We start from the raw sequence: 26,811 nt of genomic DNA on the forward strand, positions 1-26,811 counted from the left end.
CAAAGAGAGACCTGTGGCTGGCCTCTGCCAGCTGACTTGCGCTGTGGGGCTCTTCCGTTGCTGGGTAGACTTCGAGGCTAGTGCTGAAGCCCAAGCTCTGGGATCCTACAAGGGTGGAAGGTCTCGAGAGCCCGAATGTCTACGCAGCAATTTTTAGCCCCACAGCCTGAGCCTGGTGAGCCTGAGTCACCTGACCCGGGCCAGCCGCAGTTGTGCCGCCGGGCTTTTATCCCTGGTAGACGAACCCTAAGAGTGCGTTTTCCAGCCCCGAAGAAGAGCTCTTTGGAGGTTGAAAGCTTGTCTCTCTCTCACCACCAGAAGCTGGTCCAGAAAAAGACATGACCTCACCGCCTTGTCTCTATTAAAACACGGCAGTAGGGTTCCATGTTTAGTATCTCCCGGAGTTCCATCTCCATACCAAGCGAAAAGCTGATTGGAGATGGGAACCAGGGATCCTGGGGCAGGAGTTGGAGGATGCAGAGCACCCTGCCACCAGGTCCCTTGGTACTCTTTGGTTGAGAGTTGTCACTAATTCCCAGACTATGTATTGTCACTGTCTTATATGGGACCCGTGTTCTCCTCCATCCGTCACAGGCCTGGCACCTCTGCAGTACAGTCAGCTACTGAAATGCTCAGAAATGCTGCCCCTTGGAAGTGAGGGTACACACGACCGGGCTCCCCCCATGCGTTCCCAATGGGCTCTTCTCAGGAGTTCTTCCTTTGTCCCTGTGGGTGGGGATCTCTGCTGCCGCTCATGCTAAAGGCCAGGGAAGGGGTACATGGGGGTGGGGGAGTTCAGTATGGCCTTGGCTGAGTAAACTCCATGGTTTGAGGGGTCACTGCTCTGCCAGCCTGCCCACCCGCTCCCACCCCCTCCTCCAGCGTGGACCAGACTGGATCCCTGAAACGCTTTTGTCTGCCTTTTGAGCACAGCCCCCAGCCCGCCATTCCCACAGGGCGCACCCTCTCCGACGGACCCTGCCATTCAGCGGCCATGGCTGAAAGGACCGTGGCTAATTATGCCGGGCTGGAAATTACCACTTTGCTTCGTTCTCCCGCTGCTGGGGCCATTTGTGTGGGGACTGCAGTTAGATGGAACAAAACCCTCCCTGCCGAGCGAGTCCGGGGCTAAGTGTGAAGCTACAGGTACGAGTGTGAAGTGAAGGGAATAATTACTAGCTTCTCCAGGTGAAAGCCCTGTTAAACTTCAATAAACCAATTAGGGGTGGAGGGAGAAACCTCCCCGCCCCCACCCAAATAAGTCATTCCCACCAGGCAATTAATGGAAATCATTTCATGGGAGGGGATGGGGGTGTTAGAAACGGCTTCTTAGAATTTGTCCTCCCCCCTCTTTCCCCCCCCCTTTTCTCATGAGGAGGAACTCGTCTGCAAGGAATGGTTCTGTCTCTCAATGCATACCCCAACCTCTCCGCTCATTGTGTGGCCTGAACGGGCCTGGGGGGGCGGGCAGAGGGGGAGGGAAAATGACAAGTAAATAAAGAAAAAGGAATCACTGGAGCTTTACACCTGGGCAGGCTTGGGAAACTCAAACGATGTAATTCAGAGCCTCTTTGTATGCCTGTGTGTGTGTGGGCACCGGGCGCTGAGCCCTGGGGTCTACCAGAGGGGCGGGAAGGGGGGCTCGGTGCTGTCAGAGATGTGTGAGGAGAGGGCAACAGTGGTTAGCCAGTGGGAAGCCACTGAAGACTGTGGGTGCGTGATGGGTGTCAAGGGTTGAGCCCTGGGGGAGGGCAGCGGGTGGGTGTGGTGGGTATTGGGGGCTGAGCCCTGGGGGGGGGGGGGGGGGGGGGGGGGGGGGCGGGTGGGGGGGGCGGTGGGGGCTGGGCCCCGATGGGGGCGGGGGAGCGAGTGGGTGTGATGGGCGTCGGGGAATTTCTGCGCCCCTTGGCTAGGGTGCCGCGTTCTGCTGCCGTTCAGCACTTAGTGTCGTATGATAGAATTTGGTTACTATGAGTTTTATCTTTTAAAAATACCTCCCTTAGGAAATTCGATATAACTGCACTGAAATCATTTAATTCAGGTTGCCTGCTCACTTGGGGCTGAGGTTTCTGCCTGGATGTGGGTACGCTAACCCTGCCTTTACCCATGTCCGTGTATTTGGTGACACATGGCACCATACTGACGACTGGAGAGTGGCCTTCGCTGTGGGATTTACCTCCTGGGAGGTTAGTCAAATGACTCTGTGGACAGTGCACAAAGGTGGAAAGGACAGAGCACTCGGGTGGATGCAGGGAAGCTGTTATGGAGGAATAAGGCTGCCTCTGTTGATTTGTTTTTCCGCGGCAGTGCTACAGAGCAGAATGAAGGTTGTTTGCGTGCCATCCCTGGCCCTTCATTTCCCTACTTCCACATGTTTAGGTTTCTTTTCAAGTTAACATTAACACTAGAAACCCAAGAAATTCAGTCTTGTAGGTTATTGGAGAACTACAACGGTCTTGTAAGGTGGTTTTAACACGTCAGATACTGATACGTTTTCAGCCGTAACTCCAATGACATGGCATTTGTGTGGAGATCTATTAAGTGTTGGCAAAATCTTGAAAATGGACTGACCTTTTGTATTAATATAGATGGAATATATGGCCCAAAGGTGTTAACATAACCAAGTCACCGTCCAACATTAAACAGCTTTAAACCAGGCTCAGGCTTTGGTACACAGAGACCTCAGTCTGCGTAGGACCATGGCAAACACAGCATTAAAATCCCTTTTAAATCTTTTGTTAAAGATACACAAAAGAAGGGGGGGGAAAGTTAAAGCATTTGAAATGTGAAGTCTTAATTAAGGCTTTTATTTTAACATCCCTCGTTCCCTTCCCCTTTGGCTGGAGAGAATTTTTAGAACCCCCCGTGTTTGACAGTCTCACAGGTGGTATCAAAGATGGTAATAGCTGTCCTTTTTGGGGAAAAGAGAAGAAGTTAGTTGAGTTCAGCTGGAGCTGTTGTGGCTATTGTTAAAGTCCGATCCAGTTTCCTAGAAGACAGAAAAAGACACACACACAAGAGGAAAGAGAAGAGAACAGCAAAGGTGGAAAGTGCAGCTTCTGGCTCTAGTGTTGACCCTTAGTTACAACTTCACTGCTGGAGAAACACGGGCCCAGCACGTGGTCTGATCAGCCACTCTGAGACCTGGCAAACTTGTACCAGCGTTCAGCTGTTTAGGGCATTGGTTTTAGTTGCCTTTCTGATCACAGGCTCACAGCAGTGTCGCAAAATAAGTGGTCTTGGTTGGCGAAGCCAGACACTTACGACATAGACGGCAAAAGGAGAGGGATGGGAAAGAGAAGAAATAAGGTAGGGAAGGAAAAGGACTCTCGGCAGGGGGAAGGTGCAGGGTAGTGGTGGGAAGAGACACAAAGTCTCACATCCCCCATTATGTTTGGGATTCCGCTGGAACAAGTAGAGGTGGTGATGTCATCTGGGTCCCTCTCCCTGGCCTGCTCTGGTTAGAACATCTCTCAGGATCAGGATGATGCAGGTCTGGGGTGCCAAGGGACAGTGGGGGTGGCAGCCATGATGGTGGAGCTTCCATCAGCAGCCCATTGTTCTCCAAGGCTCTTTCTTTAAGGCCCCCGAAAGGGAGTGATGGCTGGAATGGCCCATCCCATCATTATTTTCTCCACCAGTTAGACCTAATTTCCCACACACCAATTTTGGTTCATTGATTTTCAGTTCCCAGGCATGATCTTAACACAGTCCTGGAGTTCTAGCAGGAGACCTTTTTGTTTGGACGATCTATCTTTTTGTCTCGCTTTTGCATCTTTTCCCATCGACATTTGTTACAGGTTATTGTGAGGTTTTATGAACTTCCACGCACTTTTCACAGGTGAGCTGACAAGTTGGGTCAATTTGTAGGCCCAGGTATCACCACAGACCATGAGGTCAATAAGCAAACTAGTGGGGTTGGGAAGTAAGGAGATTGTGAGGAGAGGGCAGATAAATGGAGGCAAACTCTAATGGCCTTTCCTGATTTCCCCAAATCGGATTTTAGATATGTAGGTATAATTTGAGACAAATATTGTGTAGTTTACTGTAACTTATTCATATTTGCTTTGATGGATTTGAGTGTGGCTTCCCAACTAAGAGGTGTGACTTCCATATGTGTAATTTGCAAGCCATAACTTCAGTGGACATGGCCAAGGTGAAAGCCAGGGTTACTTAAAGGAGTTGATGGTGGAGATGGGGAAAGGAATATCTGTATGGCCTATTTTTGTGCAGGTTTTTCTGTAGTGTTTCTGTACTTGGCACTCAAAACAGCACCAGGATGAAATACTCAAGTCTGTCTCACTTTTGGTTAAGAACTTGTCTCCTTTTGTAAATGCAATAAAATCTTAGTTTTGATGGAGGAAATAGTGAAAGATTGGAGAGTGGAATACCTGTTTTTTGGGGGTGAGGGGAGAAGGGTTAGGAAGTGGGTGGGTTAGTGGAGGTGAGGCATGGAAGAGGCCAAGAAGATGGAGAGGAAGGAGGTGGGTGTGGGATGAAGTGGAATTGGATATCCTGCCTAATGGATATTTGCCGCCACTTAAAGTTGTGAGAGAAAGGGCTTAAATTAGGACTGGAGAAGACTTTGTGGGATTGTGGCTGAGGGTGGGATGTTGGAGATGCCATAGGAGTACATATATTCTGTACAAAACAGCTACGAGGCTGTGCAAGATCTTCAAGCCATATATGAAAAGTAGTTATGTCAGACTTTGTATACATGTATGATAAACTTTCCCTTTAAAATAGTTTTGATGTATGAATTTAAGTAACCCTTGCTGGCTAGAAGCAGGATTAGTGTGGGCAGATCCTACTAATGGCGTTCTTTTAGACATTCAAAAGCGTGGAGGTAGCAGGGTGGAGAGCACTGTCTAGATATTGGTGTGAAAGAGCTCCCAGGTGAACAGGTTAGGTCCCCGTTGTCTGGGTGCTGTCCAGACGTGGTCCTCCCCTGAACTTCACTTTCTAAAAAGACACATGCCATCCAGGAGTGTGAGGGGGAAAGGAGTACAATAAATGCAAACAACTGAAGTTTGCTCTTGCGAAAAATAAAATCAAGTGCCACCTGTCGTTGGACTCCCATTTTAGTCCTCATACATGGACTGGTCCCTTACTGGCATTGCAGGAGAGGAGATTGCTGGGGAGAGACCTCCAGGCAGTGAGGGTAGTGGTTTTATGGCTCAGTAGCCACATGTAAAGGGCTTCCATATTGTGGAGAGAGAGCTTGAGTAGCAGGCTACAGGGCCAAATGTCTGTTGTCTCCCTGTGAATAGTGTTCCCAAATACAGCGAGCCATGCAGGAACAGGCTTAGCATGGTGGGTAGTGAATTAAAGAGCAGTGGCCTGAAGCCAGAAGTTGGGAGCATTCAGGCACAGACGGAAGGAAAATGGAGCAGTAGGAGAATGATGCAGCGCAAGGATGAATTATCGCTGGAGACGGTTGAGGCCCTGAGGCTGGAGGTATTTGGGGTTCTGTTAATCGGTACCTAGGAATAATATTAGGATCCTGTCCTTCGCAGTGCTGGGGGCCAGAGCGAATGGGCGGTGTGGAGATTCTTCTGGCCCTCCTGTCCATGGCTCTCTGAAAATGTGTTGAGCAATGGAGACCCGGAGAGGGACAAAGTGATGGGAGCTAGAGACCAAGAAAGCGACTCAGACAGCAAAAGAGAAGAAAAGGAGGCATGGGAAGGTCAAGACGACAACTCCGTCTGCATTAAACAATGAAGCAAGGGTTTCATTTCTTCAATGGACTGGAGTCCAGCCTTGAATGTGGGGCTTCTCTGTTCCAGCTCAGACCTCCAGGTTATGGCTTTTCCAGCATCTCCACAATGTACTTCTCAGTATGAAATGCAAATGCCCGCGTCCTGGGGACCAGCTTTCCAGCCGGCGCGTGGGGCAGAACGCAGCATGAGAGTGACTTATTAGCCTGTCTCTCCAGGCCCGTGTCTTCAGTGCTCTCTGCCGAAGCGCAGCGTTTCCTCTTGTGGGGAGAAGAGGTTGTAAATTTTGAGAGCTCACTCGGTCTCCTCGTACATGCTTTGGTTCCTCTTTATGCTGAGAGTCCTGGACGGGATGCCAATAGCGACTGGGCAGAGCTCTTCTGTAGCTTCTCTGTGTGCAATTTACGATGCATGTCGGGGAGCGCGATTCAACCTCGAGCTGGCTGGCTGGCTGAGGAAATACTGTGACGTTTGCGTAGGGCCTAAGGGAGCAACTTCTAACATGCCCAACGTCCACCGTTCCATTCATGGGACCAGTCGTGCCGTTCGCCTCCAGCTGCCGCCACCCTTTGGTGATAAATAACGTAGAAGTACGTGGCCAAGCAAATTAAAACGAAAGAAGAGCATTGGGCTGTCCTGGAGGCCCAGCACTGGAATACCAAGGGAGGCCACAGGCTGAGTTTGAGGTGTGTGGGCGGAGCTGTGAGTAGGGCCTGAGCACTGGAATGAGTGGCTCCGGATTGAGGTGCGCTGGCAGAGCGTTGTGGGGAACCCAACACTGTGAAGCAGGGGCTGCTGTTGTTGAAACCGGAGGTGCGTTGGCAGAGCAGTGAGGGAAGTTGTGCAGGCAGGCAGGTGCTATCCTGTTCCAAGTTCTGGCCAGTTCTGTCATGTGTCGTCAACGCATCCAGCATTTTCATTCCTATTTTTCTTGTCCTAAACAGGCTTCTGTTCCGTTTCCTTCCATGGGGGGTAACTGGCCCACTAACTGCAGTACAGCTGCCCTTCCCTTTGATGGTCCTTCGTGAGAGTTCCCAATGCTAATGATTTTCTGGTCCACTAAGACCACTCGGGCTAGTGATGCCGCACAAAGGGGCCTTAACCTGGCCAGAGACGGCTGGTGGAGACTCTCTCCTGTGCAGGGGAAACGCGCTCTGTCTGAGCATAGCACAGCGGGTGTGGAGAATCAAGGCCAAAGGACTAACCCGTTCTTTTCATTTGCTGCTGTACCTTTCCACGCTTCTCGGGAGGTCATCTTGTTGGAAGCAGGAGGACAGCTCAGGGACTGTTCACCTGCCGTCCTACTGCTGTATTTAATGGGGGGGGGGGGGAAATCTCATTGACTTGAGCAGGTACCAGAGGAGAGCCTGAAGGATCCATTTCCTTTCATAGTGAATGATAAGGGAAATACCCTCTTGTCTCAGTGCCATCACCTTTGGCTTAGTAACTTGGCCATTCTCTATGCTAGAGGGTTTCATTAAATTTTGTCTTTATTTCTCTGTTGAATATATTTCAGTTAGTTCCTTACTGATTAAGGGGACTTTGTAGACTTCGAGACCCAGAGCGTAAGGTGATGGACATGTTAGCAGTGCTATAGAGAGAGATTTGTGGGCTTGGTGGCTGTCAGAAGGGCTCAGGATTGACCTTAATTTAGTGTTTTAATTTATTTTCCTGCAAACTGTGTTTTTCTCCCCAAAGCACATGCTTCAGTCTCTTTTCTCTGAACAGTTTGTATCTAGTATATATTCTCTATTGTCATTTTGGGCACCTTCTATGTTGGTTACACTGGCAATAGCAAAGCCTCTAGTGCAGTGTTTTTCAAACCTTTTGTGTTGGTGACCCCATTTGGATTAAAAAAACAATCGTGACCCTCTCCCCCTCCCCTCCCCCCCAGAAAAAATTGTGACGCTCTACCTTCAGCCCTGCTGGGCTCAGGGCTTGGGCTGGGACTTTCTGCCATGGTGACCTCATCAAAATGGAGTCTTGACCCACCGTTTGAGAACCGCTGCTCTATCTTTTAGGACTCTCTGGCGTCTTTAGAAAGCTCTGGTTGGAGTAGGTTGGTCTTTGGAGAAGTTGGGGAGTGTCGGTTGTGAATGTTGTTCTGGTCACGGAGGAAAAGCTTTGTCAAAGTGGAAGGCTTTGGAGTGGTTGGGCTCTGGACTTGTGCAGCGTCCTCTGGAAGCTCTCCACAGCTGGATGCTTGGCTTGGCTTGGCTTGTCCTCCATTCTTACACCCTTCATTCGGGGTTTTATGATCTGCGTTGTCCCAGAGGACCACAAGTGTTCTAAGAGCTGCAGCTCATCGCAGTGGCTTGGAAGGTTAGACCAAGGCCTTAAACTGGCAGTGGAAGGGGACTGGGAGCCACTGGAGGGACTAGAGCATGTGCTTGATTATGCAAAGTGTGCCCTAAACCGTGGAGGAGATGGGAAGCGGTGTTCTGCAAGAGCCACTGAGTCATAGTGTTTAAGACAAGAAGGGACCACCAGATCATGTAGTCTGACCTCCTATATATCACTGCAGCTTAAATAAATTGGTGTCAGGCGACCAGCAACTCTACAGTAATGCACCATGTGCAGCCCAGCTCTCCTGAGTAGTCCTACCACATCACACTAGTGTACAGAACCCTGCCTTCAAAATCAGCCCTGTCAAAGCACACGTGATGCACCAGTGTTATTGTAGGGTGGATCACGAGTGCTAAGGTGCAACGAGATCTGCATCGAGAACGCACGAGTGCTTAGCACGTAGCACTTTCAACTTAGCATTCGTGACCCACCCTACAGTAACACACCAGTGGTGCACGGCGCATGGGGATGACCTTTTAATAACAGTCCAGTTTGCAATGCAAATGTGCTGATTGAATTCAGCAGTAGATTTCTAAATGGGTGCTGCTGCCTACAGCCAGTCCAACGCTGACTGTTGTGTGAGAAATTGAGAGAGCCCGCCACGGTGTCCCTCTGACATAGTCACGGTGTCCCTCTGACATAGTTGGACTACGGCTGCACGCCCTTCCACGTGGAGCGGGAAAGCCAGAGTTAATCAATAAAATTAAAGGCTGCTGTGTCGGTGGGTGACATCAAGAGAAAGCAGCCTCCTCTCTCCCGAGCCGTTCTGCATCTCTCCCTTTTGTGTGTGTCCGTCCTGTTGGAAAAGCCTCATGCTCCAAGTGCTGGAATCTCCTACGCAGATTTTTCCCCCCTCTTCTTTCCTCCCCTCCCATCTTTTACAATGTTACTGTTGCAGCTGCTTCTCCCAACCCCTCTCCTTCTCTTCCCCCCCCCCAGCTTTTCAGCAGGGGCTGCACCGAGTTTGTGTGACCTTAGCACTATATTCATGCTTTAGGAGTTACCTTCCATAATGATGTCAACTGATTAGGTTAGTCGGCTAGTGGCAGCAGCAGCGATCAGACGTGACATGTTCTAATGATTCGCTAAGGCTTAGCAGGCTGCGTGTAGGGGGGAGCGTCGAGTGGTTTGGGGGAAGGGGGTGGGAAGGCGGGGGCCCCACAGGTGCCGACAAAGACTTTGACCTTTGCTGCTATAATATCAGTGTTTCACAGGCAGGGCGGTTCGGTAACCCACTTTCAGCCCATCAAAAATTGATTTAATTGCAATTTTTTCCCCCAATTAGGAGCACTGGAGCTTGACTAATTGGAGTAATAGAGAGTAATAAGGCTCCGATAAAAAGCCTTCCTCTGCCTCCTTTGTATCTTGTGTCATTGCCTGTCAGAGGTCAGAGAGCTTGCATATTCTATTAGGCAGAGTTGCCTTCATTTGTACAAATTAGTTTACCCAACAGTAATTAAAATGCCAGTGCGGGTCGGGCAGAGCTGAATACAATTGATGGGCACGTTGGTGAAGGATTTGACAGCTCTGGTGGCCTCCCTTCCCAAAGCGTGTCAGTGCTGAACCAAAGGCTACACAACCCACAGACCTGTGCGGTTAGCATTGTAGCACCAAGAGCCTCTCCCGCGTTCTCTGCTCTTCTCTCTGGACTCTCTTCTTCCCCATACGCCTCTTATTCCCCTTTCGTTTGTCCCATCCCCGCCCCCGGTCTCTGCCTACAGCTCCCTGCCTCGTCCTCCCCATTCCCAGCTGCCGGGCTCTGGGGAGTAATAACTCCTTTGTTTCCCGGTTCGATGGTTCTCCGTATACAATCATCTCCAAAATGGAACAACGACGTCCAATTCCAGAGGGAGGGGGAGACGGAAAGAAAAGGAGCTTGCACGTGTCAGCTGGATTCTGGAATCCAGATACCTCAAGAGCAGAATGGGGCTGGGGAAGCAATCTGTTTACAGTACAGGGGAAGGGCATAAGCCTGGGACACGATGGAGTGTTAGAAAAGAAGGATTGATATGGTGTCAGGGTTGGATGCTAAAAAGGGGGTTTTCACCTTGGGCTGTTGAAGTCTTCGCATAGCCTGCGTGTCCAGCTCAACTGGAGTTGATCCTGCAAGCATTTAGTTTGCCAGGGCGGAAGGTATGGATCAGCAAAGGGGTCTTCCGCCTTTGTAGCCACGACTGATCCCAAGAGCTTTGCAAACTGTGTCTATGCTGGAATCTACCTCTGAAATGTAGCCACCGCTAGCCAGTCATTTTAACAGCTCACAGCACCGCTCCATAGCAGGTTCGGAGAGGAAGTAAAAGAGATACTGTGGTTAGTTGAAACTGCAGGGCGAATTTAAAGAGGTAAAATGGAATCGCCGCAGCTGGAATTTAGCCAGGATACTCCCAACTATTGCCCAAAATGCCATTGTATCTTTAATGACCGCAAATCAGTGAGATGTTTTGTATCTCCTCCAGAGGTAGCATCAGAATACTCGAGGGGGTGATCTCCCATGAAATGCCAGCTCTGTGGTAAGTACAGTTTGTAGCTGGAGATGGACTGGGCTTTTGGGGGGACCTGAATTTTCTTCCCATCCAAAGTGTTGTGTGTTAAGTATAAAAATCTTCAAAAGGCTAAAGAAGCTCCTTGCTTTAGCGCTAACATTGGAAAGCAGGTAGGGTGTGAAGCCTGTGAAATAATGGGAACAAATGCCAAGTGAAGTCCCCAACCCTCCCGTGCAGAAATGGGCATGTAGTCACTGCTGGCCCGTGGGCCCACCCAGGTGGTCACAACATGAACACGAGTGCCTGACAGCATCACTCATCTCGCACTTCTGGAGGGAGCACTTCGGATGGGACTGAAGAGTCTTCCCCACTGGCGCTTCCACTGTCCCGTGAAGGAGGGACATCCTGAGAGGCACCATCTCTGTTAGAAAGCCCATCTGAATGGCTGGGTTTGTGTTAAAGTAGACCGTAGGAATTGTCAGACTGGATCAGATCCCAGGTTCATCTAGTCCAGTGTCCCGCCTTCAATAGGGGCCAGAACTGGTGCTCCAGGAGAAGATCTAAGCCCCCTGCATCAGCTGATGTGGGGTAATCCGTCCCCATGTTAAGTCTCACCTCTTCTCTGTAGGTAGAGATGGGCTTAAGCCCTGAAACATGAAGGATTTATCTCCCTTGCAAAATTCTTATAAATATAACAACGCTGGATATTCTTGATTATTCACATAAATGTCCAATCCGTACTGAATCTTGTTCAGTTTTTGTCCTCAACAGCTCCCAGGGGCAGTGAATGCCACAGTCTAATTACTTGTTGTGTAGAAAAAGATATTTCCTTTGATCAGTTTAGAATTTCCCCTCTGTTTAATTTCATTGAATGCCCCCTTGGCCTTGTTCTTGTGTTGTGTGACAGGGAGAACCCAAGTTCCCCATGTATCTTCTCTAGACACTGCATTTCTAGAGAGACTATCACGTCTCCTCTTACTGTCTCCTCTCTAAAGGTAACAATCCCCATCTTTTCACTCTCTTCAGAGGAGACTTTTTCCAGCCATTCTCATCATTGTTGGTGAGAGATGGTCATTCTCATCTCTCTTCAGTGACCCTCAGGTTCCTTTCCTGAGCTCATAGTTAATTTAGAACCCTGTAAGATATCTGAGTAGCTTAAACTTTTCCTCCCAATATCCATTGCTTTGTATTTATCAACATTGACTTTCATTGGCTGCAGTGTTGCCATTTCACCTGGAGCGCAGTTAGTTTTGGTGAAGGGAGCCGGACTAACAAGCCTGAAGGCCTCTATCTATAGACCAGGTTCAGCGGGGCAAGGGCAGTGGTTTGCCCTACATCACCGAAGAGCTGCATGAGCTCCATCCACTCTTTGGCCTCTAGCAGTCATTAAAAGGGTCTGCTTCCTCCACTGGTCCCATTGACACCATATCGATCCTTCTCTTTAATCTCTGCAATGAAAGTGCCCCAACCACAGTGTCTCCCATGGGGGAAATCTCATCCCGCTGCTCTTTGCAGTTGAGACTTTTCTGCAACGGTTGTTAATCTGGGTTGTGTTCTTCTAGGCTGGCGGGTATTGAAGTCTCTGAACATTGGAAGCCCCTGCAAGAGTAGGGGAGCCTCCGGCTGCAATCCAGTATGAGAGCACTAGAGTGGAACGGCCCAGGGGAGTGGGAAAGCTGCAGGTTTCGGGCAGGGGAGCAGCAGTGTGTAGCTCTCTTTAGATGATGCTTTAGAGAGTTGGGACGACTGGGAGTAAGGAGAAGAGGACCCTAATCCCTACCACAGGCTGGTTGGCGGTCAGAATGGCAGGGATTAGAGCTTGCGGTTCCTCCCACCTCTCCCTTCCTATTGATTTACCTCCATGTTAATTTAGACCTGTGGCCGCGGTCAAAGGGGCTTGTTGCATACCTTCTGTGTCTGCAAAGCAAGGGGCTTCTCTTGTGGGGGGTTTTTTTTAAAAGGAAAAAATCTTAAGAACCCAATTGCCCGCTTGACTGGTTCCCGAGCTGCTATTATGTTTCTAACCACAGTAATTGGCTTTACTAGTTATTAATGGATTACGTTAAAGGGGGAAAAAAGAGACAAAACCCAACACCTAGCTTTGTAGTTCTGGGCTTCGTTGACCAAAATGCTGCCTACGAAATTGGCGGTCAATTGCAGAGTTGTGGAAGTGACTCTGTTTTGTGCCGTTCTGTATTTAACAGCCTGTCAGCATTTCCATTCGAACACCCCTCCTGGCTATGCTGTAAGGAGCTGGTGGTGAGGGTTGGCATGGGGCAGAGAACCTGGGTCTTCAGCGTATCGGTCCAAGAGCATGTGATGTTGGGTCATGTCTGAAAAACAAATGCTGCGCTGATTTTTCTACATTAAAGAGACATGGTGGCCACCATCAGTTACTTTAAGGAGAATTTCCCCCACCTCCTGTAACTGCTCGAGTGTGGGTGGTGCCAGGTCCCCACCCCTTCCCAGTAATATATTTGGTGGGTGCTAGAGTTTATGGTCAGGGGAGGGCTGATCTTTCAGCTGAAACAGAGAGCGAAAAGACAGAGAATCCTGGGTTCCCATCCAGTTCTACCCCAGACTTACTTGGTGCCTCTGTTTCCCTTTCTCTAACATGGGGATAATAATGCTTGCCTACCTCACAGAAGGCTGAAGATGAATTAATTTGTTCATTAAAGCAGTCCGAGACCCTCCCCCAGGTGGAAACTGTGATAAATCCAAGGGATTTCTTAAAAAATTATTCTGGCTATTTTAACAGCTTGGCTGTTCACAGACACCTGGGTCCTTATTCCGGTTTGTCCTTTCAGCTGCCAAGCATCCTGTGCCACTCCAGAGTACATTACAGCTCAGCTCGATACCAGTCTGGATTTAAAGCTGTGACTCCATTTCCTGCATTTGAGCTATGCCCATCACTGATTTTGGGGGTATTTTCTTGGTAGTTTGTAATAAATGAGACCGTCTGAAAGATAACTTGTAGCAAAACTTGTCGTAAGTTGATGATTTTCTGGTTCGGGATGGAGGCTGACACAAAATGAGCAATGTGGAGAATTGCCACACATGACTGGATTTCTGCCATTCGAGGTCTGGGGTTGGGTCCTGCCTTATCGAATTGGTTCAAGACCAGGGCTTGTAGAGTGACTTCTGGAGCCCAGACGTCCATCAGCGGGTCTGTATTCATCACATGGGATTTCTGAACTGACCTTGTAGGAATGTGGAAATGAAGCCAAGTTATATGGCAAGAGAGCCCAATCCGTTATAGTGGTGGGTGTTTCTAACAGGCGTCTGGCCTGTCGCTGCTGTGAAAGTGCTGCACATTTTTTGCTGGCTGATTCCATGCATGACCAGTGGGATTTATGCAGGGTTTATACACAGTTATGTGGAGTATTGTGCTAGTGTCATTGTTGAGGAGGTACTTTCCCACGTATGTTATAACTTACAGCGCTACAGCGCTTCCAGTCCGGGGTCCCCACGCAGCTCTGCCAACGTTCCTAAGTCCTGACCTGCAGCATTCTCTGCTGTTCCAGTCCTGGGTTCCTCCGCAGTGTTGTGTGGCTTGGCCAACTCGTGGGGATCCGGGGTAGACATCCTCAGCACCAGCCATTCGCCTCCTTCAGATCCTTCCTCCCAACCCTCCTTGGCCACGATGTTTCTAAAAAACATGACAGTGGTTAGGCTGCTGGTGTGCTGAGACCACTGCCTGTCACGCTGACCAATGTTTGCTCATTGGTTCCTTGTATTCCCCTGTCGGACTCTCTGTGTCCATCTGTTCTCTCTTGTCTTACGCTTAGATTGCGAGCTCCTGTGTTTGTACCTGCACCTAGCACACGGCTGGCGCTCCTAGGCACTGTGGTAATACAAACAGAATAACAACATTCTTGGTGTCTCTGCTGTTCTTTGCCCTGAATTAGAAATGTTTTCCACATAGCACAGCTCTTCTTCACGCTCCAAGGGGAGATGGCTGATGCTGTTTTGTTTTTTGACAGTTCCTTCGTGACTGGGACAGCTTGCTGTGGACACACGTCTCCTCTGAGAATCTGGGACTTAGAGAGGTAAGCATGCGGCCAGACCTTACTGTGCATGTTTCATTTGGGGGGCGGGGGGGAAGAAATGCACAGCTGAGGCTGCCTGTAACCTGACTGTCATCTGCAGTTTGCCAGCTTAGTCATTTGTCAGCCATGGGGCAAAGGAAGGTGTAGAGGTGAGATCTCAAGAAAAGTGACTTTCAGTTCCTCAGAATAAGGGGTGAGGGTGAGAGTTTCAGGGTAGACATGAGGCAACTCAGCTTGAAAGAAGGACCCCGAGCCAAGAGGGAGCGTGCAGAGAAGAGGCCAAGATGGGGAGTGTGGTAATAATTGGGGTGAGGGAGGGGATTGATGTCAGAGACAGGGAGTTGGGGAATGACACAAACTTAAGATGGACATCTAAAAAACTTCCCCATGGAAAGTATTTCACACCCTGAGATCTCAGTCGGGAACTGCGACGTGGGACTCTTAAAATGACTGGACAAAGCACTAGAAAACCGGTAATTGTGGATAATTCTGTATCAGCAAAGATGGGTTGGGTGATCTAAAAGGGCTTCTTCCACCTTTGTCCCCTGTGAGCCTGTGAGCTTCAAACCTTATGCCTACTTAATCACGTCCAATAACCTTTTCCTTAGCCATATCCTAGAGGGCAGTGTGTTTAGTGAATTGAACATTTCAGAAGCCCCTTGCTCTCATACAACTCCTGTATAGTCTTCCAGCTTCTGAAGATAAAGAGAAAGACATGGCTATTGTACAGAGAGTAAGAAATACCCTCAGATTTTGTTCCACAGAACACAGTTCAGCAGAGATGGTGTGAAACTCTTTTACTGTACTTGAGTTCAGGTGTTAATATGCAACTTCTTTGGCCCTGGAAGTCCCCTTCTTCCCCAGTGCCAGGGATTCAGCACGTATGTGCTCCAACATGCCAGTGGAAGGGATTGCCTATCCTGTCCTGCTTTAGTACAAAGAACAGACTGGCTGCAATTTTTTTCTTGAGCAGATAAAGGAGAACCAGTTCACGTAGTTTATTTAGCCCGTTCAAGAACAAGAGGGGATATTCAGTGAAATTAAAAGGTGGGAAATTCAAAACCCATAAAAGGAAACACTTTGTAGGCATGCAATTAGCCTGTGGAACTCATTGCTACAGGAAATAATTGAGGCCAAGAATGTAACAAGATTCAAGAAAGGATTGGACATTCATATGAATATCAAGACTATCCAGTTATAATTAATTATAACACATTTAGGAAGGAGTATTAAAGCCTATTTTAAGGGCTTAAGTCAATCTCTAACTGTTAGAGAGGAGGATGAGACTTGGGGGCAGATTATTCCACATCTGCTACGGTGGGTTTCTTGCACCTTCCCCAGGAACATCTGGTGGTGGCCACTGTCAGAGACAGGATACCGGCCTGGGCGGACCTGGGGTCTGATCCAGTTTTTCGATTCCCACATTTGGAATAGCCCATAGTTGACAGAGATGGAAATGGTCACTATGGCCAGCAGCACCCCTGCCATGCTCAGAGTTCCCTGCTGCCTGTTCTCCAGCACTTTGCCTAGTCCCATGTAAACACCCCCAAGAAATGGGGCATCTCCCCTTTCCTCTGGGAGATTGTCTCCCCGCTGGTGGGAACTGTTCCTTGATATCCAGCAGACATCTTCCTTTGCTCAGTTTCATCCCCGCAGTCCTTGTTGTACCAGCTTGTGCCACAGAAACTAGTTCCTCCTCAGTGATGTCTATACTGTCTCTTGAAAGTACTTGTACATCTCACATCACCCCTCCTCTTTTGGTCAAGATACGTGTTCTCTACTGTCTCTCTCCAGCTACATCGCCCTTTCAAGCAGTTGAGTTATTTTAGTTACATTTATCTGAATTCCTTCCAATTTGCCAACATTTCTCTGCTGTTGAGATGCCAGGGGCTGAGCACAGGGAAATCTGGAGGTCTAGTTCTGTTTAGCAGTTTCTGCTTGTAGTTCACCGTGGTGAAGGGTTGAATAGTGACTTGGTAATTTCATGTGATCACCTAAATGTGTCTTTTCCTTCAGTCTTAATACGTGGCAGAGGCTAATGGCCTGGGTCCCTGCATGGAGGCTGCTGGGGTGTAATGCAGTCTGGGAAAGCACTGGCCTTAGGACTCCGCACAGGCTGGGTCCCAGTCCTGCAACTGAACTCCGCTGAAGGGAAGTGTGAGGTTGACAGCCTGGGCGTCTCGGTGTACTGAGGACAAGGTCACAATAGCACAGCCCAGCCGTACGTGATGGGTGTGCTCCGCTTAGGCCTGGAATAGCAGGGAGGGAGGCCTTGCACATCAGGATTGAGGGGTGCTGGGGGTGGGGACAGTAGTCCAGGACTGAAATGTCAGGGGGGCTGTGGATTAGGATTGAGGGGCTGGAGGAATGGGTGGGGTGTGTGTCAGGACTGAGGTGCACTGGCAGAGCTCAGGGGTTAGGTTTGAGGGCCGAGAGAGAAGCAGTTCTGCCCTTTTATTTACAGGCGCTGTCTGTCACAGCTGGCTGTATACACTGCTATTCTATAGTTGTAGTTGATGATTTAAGTTTTCAGTTTTATTATATCTTTAAAGAAAAACAAAGGTCCTGTCATAATTGATGCTGTCCAGAATTAACCCTGGCACATGCTCTTTGGTGAACTGGGTGGTGAGCTGGTCGGCTCCAGACTGGTGCTTAGATGTTGAGGTGATGGGGGCCCTTTGCGATACCGAAGGTGCATAGACAGGCTCCGAGACCCTGGCTGGTGCTGGGGCCTCTGGTGCTCTTGAACTTTTCCTGGCTCCTCTCGGATGGAAGCATCTGCCAGGAGCGAAGGGACAGGCTCCAGGGTTAAGGGTCTAGTCAATCCAACAGCCTGTCCCAGAGAAGCCCGAACAGATAATAAAGCTGTGCAGAAAATAGGATTAAGGTAACAAACAGGCATGAAGGAGTTTGATCTTTCAATAAGGCCAAAGCCTGATTGACAGGCAGATCAAAAAGCTGGGACAGCCAAGCCAGTGGGCCTCGCTCATCGGGCCGATTCTTCCCTCTTCACCTGTCCCAGCTGGAGTGCAACCGTGGGCCCTGTCTGCAGAGCTGCGGGAGATCCCCATGGTGGCCCGGGGTCCTGTGAGGATGCACTTCTGGATGGAGAGCTCACTTTAGTGGAAGAGCAAGGGGCTGCTGGTGAAATGTGTGGCTCGGGTGGAAAGCAAAGCAGCAACGTGGGCGGCGGGGCGGGACGGGATGGAAGACCTCAATCCCAGCAGTTCTCAACCTCTCCATATAATGTCCCTCTCCCCAGCCAAGGGCCACTGCTTGGGACACCTTTTCCGAGCCCGTTGGTGTCGCTCCTATGCTGGCCAGCAGCAGTGTCCATGGGAAAGCACTATGGGCTGCTCCTACAGGGTCTGTGCCCACGGTCTCCGCAGCACTGCCAGCTCTGACTGGCTCAGGACGCCAGAGACCAGTCCCTGGATCTCGAGCTGGCATGGCCTTCGCTCAGCGCTATCGGTGAGGGTTGAAAGGCAGCACCCGTGCAGAGTGTTTCTGCTACCATCAGTCAGGCGGGGTGGGAAGACCGTCATCACTGACCGCCTCTCTGCGAGCGCCCCGGGCTGTTCTCTGACCTGGGACGGCCATGCTGCTGCTCCTGACAGGTTGGTGGGAGCTGCATGTGTGTATCTGAGAGCAGGTCTTCATCTGCCTCTACCGCTCACAGTGAAACCCCCAGGAACTCGGAGCATGGATCAGCCCCCAGTTGTCATGTCAGTGCTCCTGCTGTCCAACACCCGACACTAAGCTGTGGTGGTCTCCTGAGAATTCCTGTTCCCTTGGGGTGGGTGGTCTCTTGAATTCTCCACAGCTGAGAGTTGGAACTTGCTACAAAAGATTTAAAGCTAAATAACCGGAGAATCCTGATCTTCTTGGTTCCAGACTGGATAAATCCTTGGCTGATACTTGTAGCTGCTGTCCTTGGCATGAAGATGTTAGGCCCTTTTCTGTTCTCTGGAGCGTCCTGTTGTGTCGCACTGAGGGATGGGGACGAGGACAATGTCTTCACCTGGAAACTCCTTCTGAACCTGGCACAGGGTTGGCTGGAGTTTGGGGTGAAGATACTTGTTGGGGGAGGAGAGGCCCCTCCTTCCCCACTAACCATCTTTAGTTCTGAACATGTTCAGCTGATGGCATCGGACCAGAGCACCACAGGCAATTTGCAAAACAGAGTCGAAGGCAGTGGAATGACCCTGTAATGCCCAGTCATTGACTGCTGGCTGACATTCCAGCTGCAGGCACACAGCTGGTCCTCTCGCCTGCTGTGAATAAGACCTGTTGTTCCCGAACGAGTATTTTGAGGCGATCCCTTAGACTCTGTCCTCCGGGACATATTGTGGCATCTTAACGCCTTGTGCTGTAGTGACTGGAAGTCGCCCCGTTGCTTCAGCTTGACACTATTGCCACTTGGGTCCCAAAGGTGTTTGGGAGGCTCTGAGTGCCCTGCAAGCTCACCTTCACAGATGGGGGGCGATCGGAATTACCCCGTGACGTTCTTGGATGGAAATCCTGGCGGGTCGCTCCACTCTGCCAGGTCTGAGCACGCAGGGGATGCTACAGCGCCGTCCATACGAGAAATGCTGTTACGGTGCATCTTGTGGTGTGGCCAAAAGTGAGGGCAAAGAATCTGCGGTAGGGAACACGCCTGCCTCCACCGGGACTACATGCTCCAGGCCTTCCCATCCTTAGCATGGGTAATTCTGAAGTTCTGCCTCGGGAGGCGGGCTAGGGCTGGCATCCAGGTCGTCCTGACTTCTAACCCCCGCTGTCCCGCTGATTCCCTCGGACTTCCCTTTGGCAAGGCACTTTACCTTTCTCTGCCCATTATGGGGTCTGACCCTTCTCGCCTGTTTCCATGTTGTGCCATGCGCCTGGCGCTCCCTCTCTATCCCAGCATGCCAGCTGCCCATGCCCGCTTCGTGTTAAACCCTTCCCGAAAACTTGTTTTTTCGACAGGCGCTAACAGGGCTCAGTAAAAATACTGTCCCCCAGCCCATTTGAAGGGCAAGGTGGTGTGGGATGGAACCTTCCTCGGCGTCTCCCAGCGCACTTGGTGTAGATTCTGAACTCCTTGGGATGTGGCCGGGGACTGCTTGTCTGTCTGGAACCGCATTGAGTTCAGTATCACTGCTCAGGAAGTAAGGAGCCCCCGGGTCATGACTGGCCCAATTACACCTACTCCCTCTGGGATTGTGAGGCATGATCTGTTCTGCCGTTTTTTAGAACAGAAACCCTGCCTGCCTCCAGGCATAGCCATCAGCTAACCCCTGGGGCAGGTTATCCCAGGTCTGTCCATTCTGGGGTTCTCTGCACCGGCCTGGGGAGCAGCTGGTTCCGGAGGGACCATTGTTCTGATCCAGTATGGCTGTCCCTGTGTCCCGAACACTTGGAATATGCAAAGCACCACGCTGTCCGTTTGTAAACCTGCAGCGTGCTACTCCGCCAGAGGCGCATGGGCCCTGAGACGCAGGAGAAGGCATGTTAACTGTGCTGAGGTTAAACAGCCCCTGCTTCTCTCTTCCTTTTCATATCCCAACTCTTTCCTTTGAAAGCGTTTGTGGCAGCTTGTTTTCTTTTCTTTTCTCTTTTAAAGAACCCTCTAATTTCTCTTTTGGGTCCCTCCGTCCCCCGAGCCCTTTGAAATCGGCTTTACGCCGTCTCTGACACCAAACTGACACTTTGCGTTTCCCCACTTCTTATCCCTTTATGGCAACAGATGTTGAAATTTTGTATCCCTTTTATCTGTCCCTCTTCGCCCTCTTCCTGTAATTAGGTTTCCCTTGTTAGCAGTACAAAGTGGGCTGGTGCTGCCCGGCCTTTTGAGCCATTGTGTATGAGCACATGTGGGGGTTTTTTCGGAAAGGTCCCTTCCCCCTTAAGTGGTAGGGGTGGCGTGGACGAAGGCTGCAGCTTTTTTGTTCTCCATTTATCTCTGCCACCTTTTCAAAGGGATGAAAAAGAGCGAGGGAGAGGGCGCACCGAGGGGAAGGACGCAGAGCTGCATTTCTTGACTCCGTCCTCCTGCCTCCTCTTCAGGTGTTCCAGGCAGGCCCCCTTTGATGTCAGCGGGAAGCCAGCACCGGCACAAAGCCAGGTGAAAGGTGCGGGGCTTCACAAAAGCTGCTGGGAATAGGCGAGAGGGGAGTTCCAGGTGTGTGCACCGGGCACGGTGCCGAGAGGGCGGGGGAAGGTTCCTGCAGGTCAGGCAGCGGCAGTAATACACCTCTGGGTGTGTCCGGGATCAGGCCGCAGTGCTGTGAAAACAAAGCAGGAGCGGCCACGCAGGACATGCCACCCGAAGGCGCTGCACCCGCAGCTTGCTGAATTTGCTGCTGCTTGGCACGGTGACTGATCCACTTTAGTATCTGTTCGGGTAACGTGAGCCGGGTCCCCCTCAGCTCTTGCAGGGGAGTGGAGTGGATGCACTAACAGGTCTCTTCTGTCTCAAACCATATTAATCCTGTCTACATTTGTAGCTTTTAACATAAAGACCAAAGCCACCAGGGCAGCTGTCAGCAGGGCTGGTGCGTCTTTACGTTTGTGACTTCACCTTTCTGGATATTCGGATTGAGGACGGACGCTTTCGTTATTTTAGGAAGAGTGAGAGAAATTGACCATTACTGATGGTTCCCAATTTTAAATCCAGTCTTTCTAAGCCTCGTGCCCAATCCTGCAAGACTGTACTCTGCGTAGCCCCACTAATTCACTGGGACCAGCTGGGTGTGTAGGGGTACTCGGGAGAATAAGGGTTTGCAGGATCAGATCCGAGTTATAAGCTGTATTTCTAACCCTTCATAGAGAGAGTTTTGTCGAGGGATAGGTTTTGGTACACCATGGAAATTTTAGATCTGTGTCTTCTGTTAAATTCCACCAAAGTCCTGCAGAAAGTGAAACCTTACAGCTTGGAGAGTTTAAACAAACCCTAGGGGATCCTCCAGGATTTTAGGATGGGGGGGGGGAGGAGGAAGGGAAGCAAACCAGTTAAGTAATTTTGATGTAGTACATCCCAAATGGGGAGAGAGGTCGCTGGTAGAAACTCCCACCAGAGTAAGCCACTTAAGTCGGCTTCCTCTTGATAGTCAAAAATGTATAGAGGTTGCCAAGAGGCGGGAATGATATTGTATGATGGTAAATATCTGGCATGGAGGCCACCTTTTAGGGCTCCGGAGACAGGGACTGAGATATGGCTGTAGACCCAGAATTCACCCAACCTCCTACAGTACCTTGGTTTTGCTGATTAGTTATTGCCTGGGCTTATGCCATGCTGGCGTGGAGCGAGTTTGTTTTTCCATATAGCTGCTTACTTCGATAAAGTCCCAGATTCTAATGCCGCGTTGTGTGTCCTTTGGATTATTTGGGGAACTGAAGTCCCGTATTGTCCCCAGAACTCTAAATGAAAGGGGGTAGTGGGGTGAGAGGTAATATGGTCTAGTGGAGTGGGGGTTCCTCTCCCAGCTGACCCCCAGACCTGCTCTGTGACCTTGTGTAGGTCATGTCACCTCTGTTCCCTTCCCTTCCCTGTGTCTTGTCTGTTCAGACTGTAAGCCCTCGGAGGCAGGGCCTCTGTCTGGGTGCTTTGTACAATGCTCAGTGTGGCAGGGCCCTCGTCTGGTTCGGACCTTCCAGCGTTACTGCAATACAAATAGTCCTAATAAAAAGGACGCATTATGCAGCTGAATGGAGAGATCGGATCCAGGTTTTAGTTCTAGTTAAAAGAAAAATAGACGGATACTTTTAGGAATGAAGATGGATCTTCTGCCTTCAGGCACAAACTGATTGCCTGAGAGATCAGGAAGGAATTTCAGGAAGGAAGGAACCCCTCCAGTTCCCCAGGTAACCCAAAGGCATTACCTGAGTTTTTCTTGCCTTCCTCTGAGGAAGCCAGGCATTGGTCATTGTCAGAGGCAGGATGCTGGGTTTGATGGGCCAGCTATCAGATCCCATGTCTTTGGACGGCAGCTTCTTGTGCAGCCCATCATGCGATCTCTCCGTTAGCTGTATCCAAAGGTCTGAGTCTTGTCTGAACATGTGATATGTTTTCCTGGGGTCTACATAAAATCTCCAAAACCAGTTCTGGGCTCTTTTGTTCTCTGTTGATGGTGATTTTAACATCACCTCTCTGGGCCCTGGCTGCAGTTTTGTAGGCTCCTCCCTTACCAGTGTTGACCTGTGGCTCTCCATGCATCTTCCCCACTAGCACAATTTAAAGTTTTTTAGTCCGAGGTTCTCACTGCAGCTTCAGGCACTTCTTATTCCAAACAAACATGGGGCCAACTTCTGCCCTTGGATTTGTGTGTGTCCTAGAGCACAAACCGTCCCTTTCACTCCCACTCAGACGTATTTATGACAACTTGACAACACCTGAAACAAGCAAAAAGTGTGTGTGGGGGGGTGAAAGTGCCTAGTGCATTGATCAGTTTCATCCCCAGGAGTCCGAGCAATCTTTATTTTTCCCTGGGTTGAGAGAGAATCAACAGAAGCCGGGGAGAAGAATGGAAACGAGTGAATGAGGAACCCCTCTGCCGCTGGTTAGCACTCGCTCATTTAAACAGCTGGCTTTGTTTTGATTGGGATTCTCCATTTTTTTTGTCTGCCCACTAAAGAAGACCTCCAGAGCTCTGCCCAGAAAGGAGCCATACAGTTGCTTATTCCCACACAAGTGGTGCAAGAGGCTCTGAGAATTCCCTCTCTCTTTTCCTCCCCTGGCTTTTTTTTTCTCTTTGCCCAGAAATCACAGTTTGAGAGAATTCCCCCCCACTCCTCCCGTTGGAAAGAAAGACCGAGAGACATTCTTGACATTCTTTGCAGAGAAAAGGGGTTAAATGTCTGAATTTGGGGGTCACCGTGTTATACAAATTGCAATCTAATCGTTTTTACAAGAACACACGTGTGCTAAGAAAAGGAGCCAGGGACAAGAAAGACAAGGGGACAGACAGCTTTTTTTGTCCTTTTCCCCCCAAGGTTTCAGCCTATTGTCATGTCCCCGTCTCTCTCCCCTCCTCACCCCCGAGAGGGAGAACATTGGTTTTATAGTTAAATTGGTCCGTAAAGCAGAAGGGCTTGGTGCCACTTCTGTTTGTTTTCCCAAATAAAAGCCCCAGCGGGGTCCCTTTTGCACCGTCGTGGCTTTATTTGAAGAAACTGGCTTTTTCCCATAGCCCAGCGTGTCAGTTTATCCTCTGAACTTAACCTTACGGGAACCCGGACAACAAAAACTCACAGGGTCCCAGAGCAGGCAAGGTAAAGAAATTGTATCTTTTTATTGGACCATTTAAAGTGTGTGTGGGCCAATTCAGAGAAAGCAGAAGAAAAGAGGGCAAAACTCTTTCCCCATCCCCTCCACCTCTGGTGTCACCGCCCCCCTACTGCCCCCTGTATCCAAAAGCTTGCCTCCCTCCAGCTGGCTCTGGGAACTTTGCTAACAGGGCACCGTGGGGATCAAAACAGTCTCTGCAAACTCAGTGTGTTCCTTCCCTTTGTTAGTCTCCACACCTTGGAACACTTCTCCTTACTGTGGCCCATTTAAGATTGAGACGCTTCCATAGACTCCTAATCCTGTGCGATTCCCTGCTGGGCCTACAGGCCTTGGGTCCATGAAAAAGTAACATTGGGATAACGCTGCAAAGATGCAGTGAAAATAATCTGGGTGCAGGATGGGTGTGGCTCCTTGGTGTATATCCCTTCATTGTATGGCTAGGCCTTGCCTCTCCTTGGCATTGATTCAGCTTGTATTTCCCCTAGTTGTCTGCAGCCCCTATTGCGCTCCTCTGCAGGTCACTTGGCAGTTTTGGTGCTCTCTCCAAGTGTGCTAACTAGAATTGGGCAAACGCTACATTGTGCGTAATTTTATTAGGTGAATTTTGCTTCCTTCCCCTGTTGGCCGTTACTGGAGGGCAGGCTTATGACTTTCTTGAATTGATGTGTTCAAACATCCAGATCACTTGCACTGAAATAATTTGTTTATTCTGTAGATCATTCACAATTGGTTGGTTGCAAGTGTTTTGCTATTTGAAATCCACATTCCAGCTGCCTTGGTTAGTTGATTGGACACAGGTTACATGGAATCACTTTTCATCCTTGGTTGGTGGATGAGCATAATTCATAGAATCTGATTTCCAGAGTGAATATTTGTTCTATACATTCAAATATTTGGTTTTGGGACACACTCTCTGTTTTGCATACAATTAACTGTTTCCCTGAATACGCCTACCAACAAATTTGGTATGCTGAATATTTGTAGAAAGTGAACATACGGGGGCTGTAGATGCCGACGAATCAAACTAATCTAAAAATTGGAACCAGTGAGTGGAATATTGCTTGTAGCATTAAGACCAAGAGCTGGGCTAAATTTGTCCCAAAGAAACACCTGGCAAAGACCTAAAGCAGCTGAACAGAGTGCAGAGAGGTAGGTGTTTGCTTGTTTTCAGCTATAGTGGGTTAGAAGATCTTCTGAAAATCCCAACATTACAGTTACCGAAAATAATTATCGCTCCTTGGAAGAGCGAAGGAAGCTTTCGCTTCATGATGGATTAACTCTGCCTTTGGGCCCAATCTAATTCCCCTTGATTTGAACAAGGCTGGATTGTATCCTTAGATATGTCCAATCTTCCATTTTCAATTCTCTAACTTACTTTTTGTCCTTGCTCCTGTTTGCTTTTCTGTATTTCACCCAACTGGGAGGGGGAAACTCACCTGGCCACTTTCAGTTGCTGGTTCTTATGACCTAGGAATGCTGTTGTGTTCAGTGTTCCAACACAAGGGAAGAGTTCAAAACCAAACAAAATCCCACTGGAATATTTTAAAAATAACGTCATAAAAACGTTTGTTTGTCCAAAGGATTCTAAACTAATGGAAATGCATCAAGGGTTTTCTAACTTCAATGTCTGAACAAAATGCCTGTGGCTGTTGGTCCTGTCTGGACTTAATAATTCTTAGATGCATTCCCCAAGCCCCAAAGCACTAGCGCCGTGTTCCCATTAGATGTCTCAAAGACCCATTCCAGGAGCAGAGGAGTCAGAATATTCTTATGCGACAGCATCCACTAACCCAGGAAAAGAGTGAGATGATTGGACCTCACCTAGTCCATTTCCCCTAGGGCCAGCTCAGGGTTGTTCCTGAAAGTATCTTGTCCAGGCCAAAGACTTTAAATTGCCCCAGTGCTAGGGTTTCCAGCACTTCCCTTGGGAGACCGTTCTGCAGGGTGGTGTAGTGAACTGAGCTGAGGTTCACAGCATCCCTTCCTTCTTAAGCACTTGGGCCAGATTTGTAAAGGTGTTCAGGGCCCAAAGATGCAAATAGGTGCGTATGGGGATTGTTCACAAGTCTTTACCTGCATCTTTCGGCTCTGAATACCTTTGAAAATCTGTCCTTTAGAAAGTACAGTGATGGGCACTATAGAGAGCTGCAAGCTAGATAAACTGCGGCAGTTGTGTAGTGAATGAGACGGGTGCACAGGAAGGGATGGCCTGGGACCTAGGAGAGATGGGTTCAGGTCCTGTCTCTGCTCTAGGCTGCCTGTTGGCCCTTAAGTCACATAGTGTGCGTCTGCCTCAGTTCTCCACCTACACAATAAGGACAGGGCTTCCTGACCTCCCAGGAGTGTTGCCTTATTGTCTGGGATGTGCTCAGATGCTACGGTGGCCTATAACAAAAGGAAAAGGGTCCTTGTGTAGTGCTGGGTTTGGGTGATGTGCAGGATGAGATCACTCCCTGAACATCACACTGGCTGTGGCCTCGTTCGCTGAGCAATGCCCATCCAGTGCCCTGAACAAAGCAAGAGCCCTGTAAAGGGAAACAGTGGGTGGTGATGTAATTACTGACTGTATCGTACTGCACATGCACAAGGGGGCAGAGTTAAGGCACCACGGGCAGCTTTAACTCTGCCATTTCCTCACTTTTGAGTGCTTGGCTTCACAACCTTAACTTTCTCTTTCATTTAGTTTTTTTAGTTTTTTTCTTTTAATTGAACTAACTCTCTGTAGTACAGTTTGTCCGCAAGATTTACAGAGCAGGTGTATTGCAGAATGGCTCTGGTAGACTGGTCGAACGGTTGCAGCAATCTGTTTATCTGATGAATGTGGCACATGCGTCTTGTTTGTGAATTTTTCATTAACTGCGTTTGATTTTCTTGAATTTGTTCCTGCTGCTCAAACATGTCGGCAGATGAGCTGTTGGCAAACCGTGGCCACCATATGAACTTGCTGC

At 49.4% G+C, this 26,811-nt stretch overlaps 1 protein-coding gene across 2 annotated transcripts in view; it reads left to right on the forward strand.

Annotated features, from left to right (window-relative positions):
- FBXW4 (F-box and WD repeat domain containing 4) overlaps window positions 1-26,811 on the forward strand; it is an 89,954-nt gene that overhangs the window by 54,330 nt on the left and 8,813 nt on the right. For both annotated transcript variants that reach the window (XM_026651103.1, XM_026651104.1), the window contains one exon: window positions 14,530-14,595. In XM_026651103.1, coding sequence (XP_026506888.1) covers window positions 14,530-14,595 — 66 coding nt within the window. The remainder of the gene's footprint in view (window positions 1-14,529; window positions 14,596-26,811) is intronic.

This window comes from Terrapene carolina, unplaced genomic scaffold (assembly GCF_002925995.2).
Source record: "Terrapene carolina triunguis isolate 2854851 unplaced genomic scaffold, T_m_triunguis-2.0 Scaffold95, whole genome shotgun sequence".
Taxonomy (NCBI): Eukaryota; Metazoa; Chordata; order Testudines; family Emydidae; genus Terrapene; species Terrapene triunguis.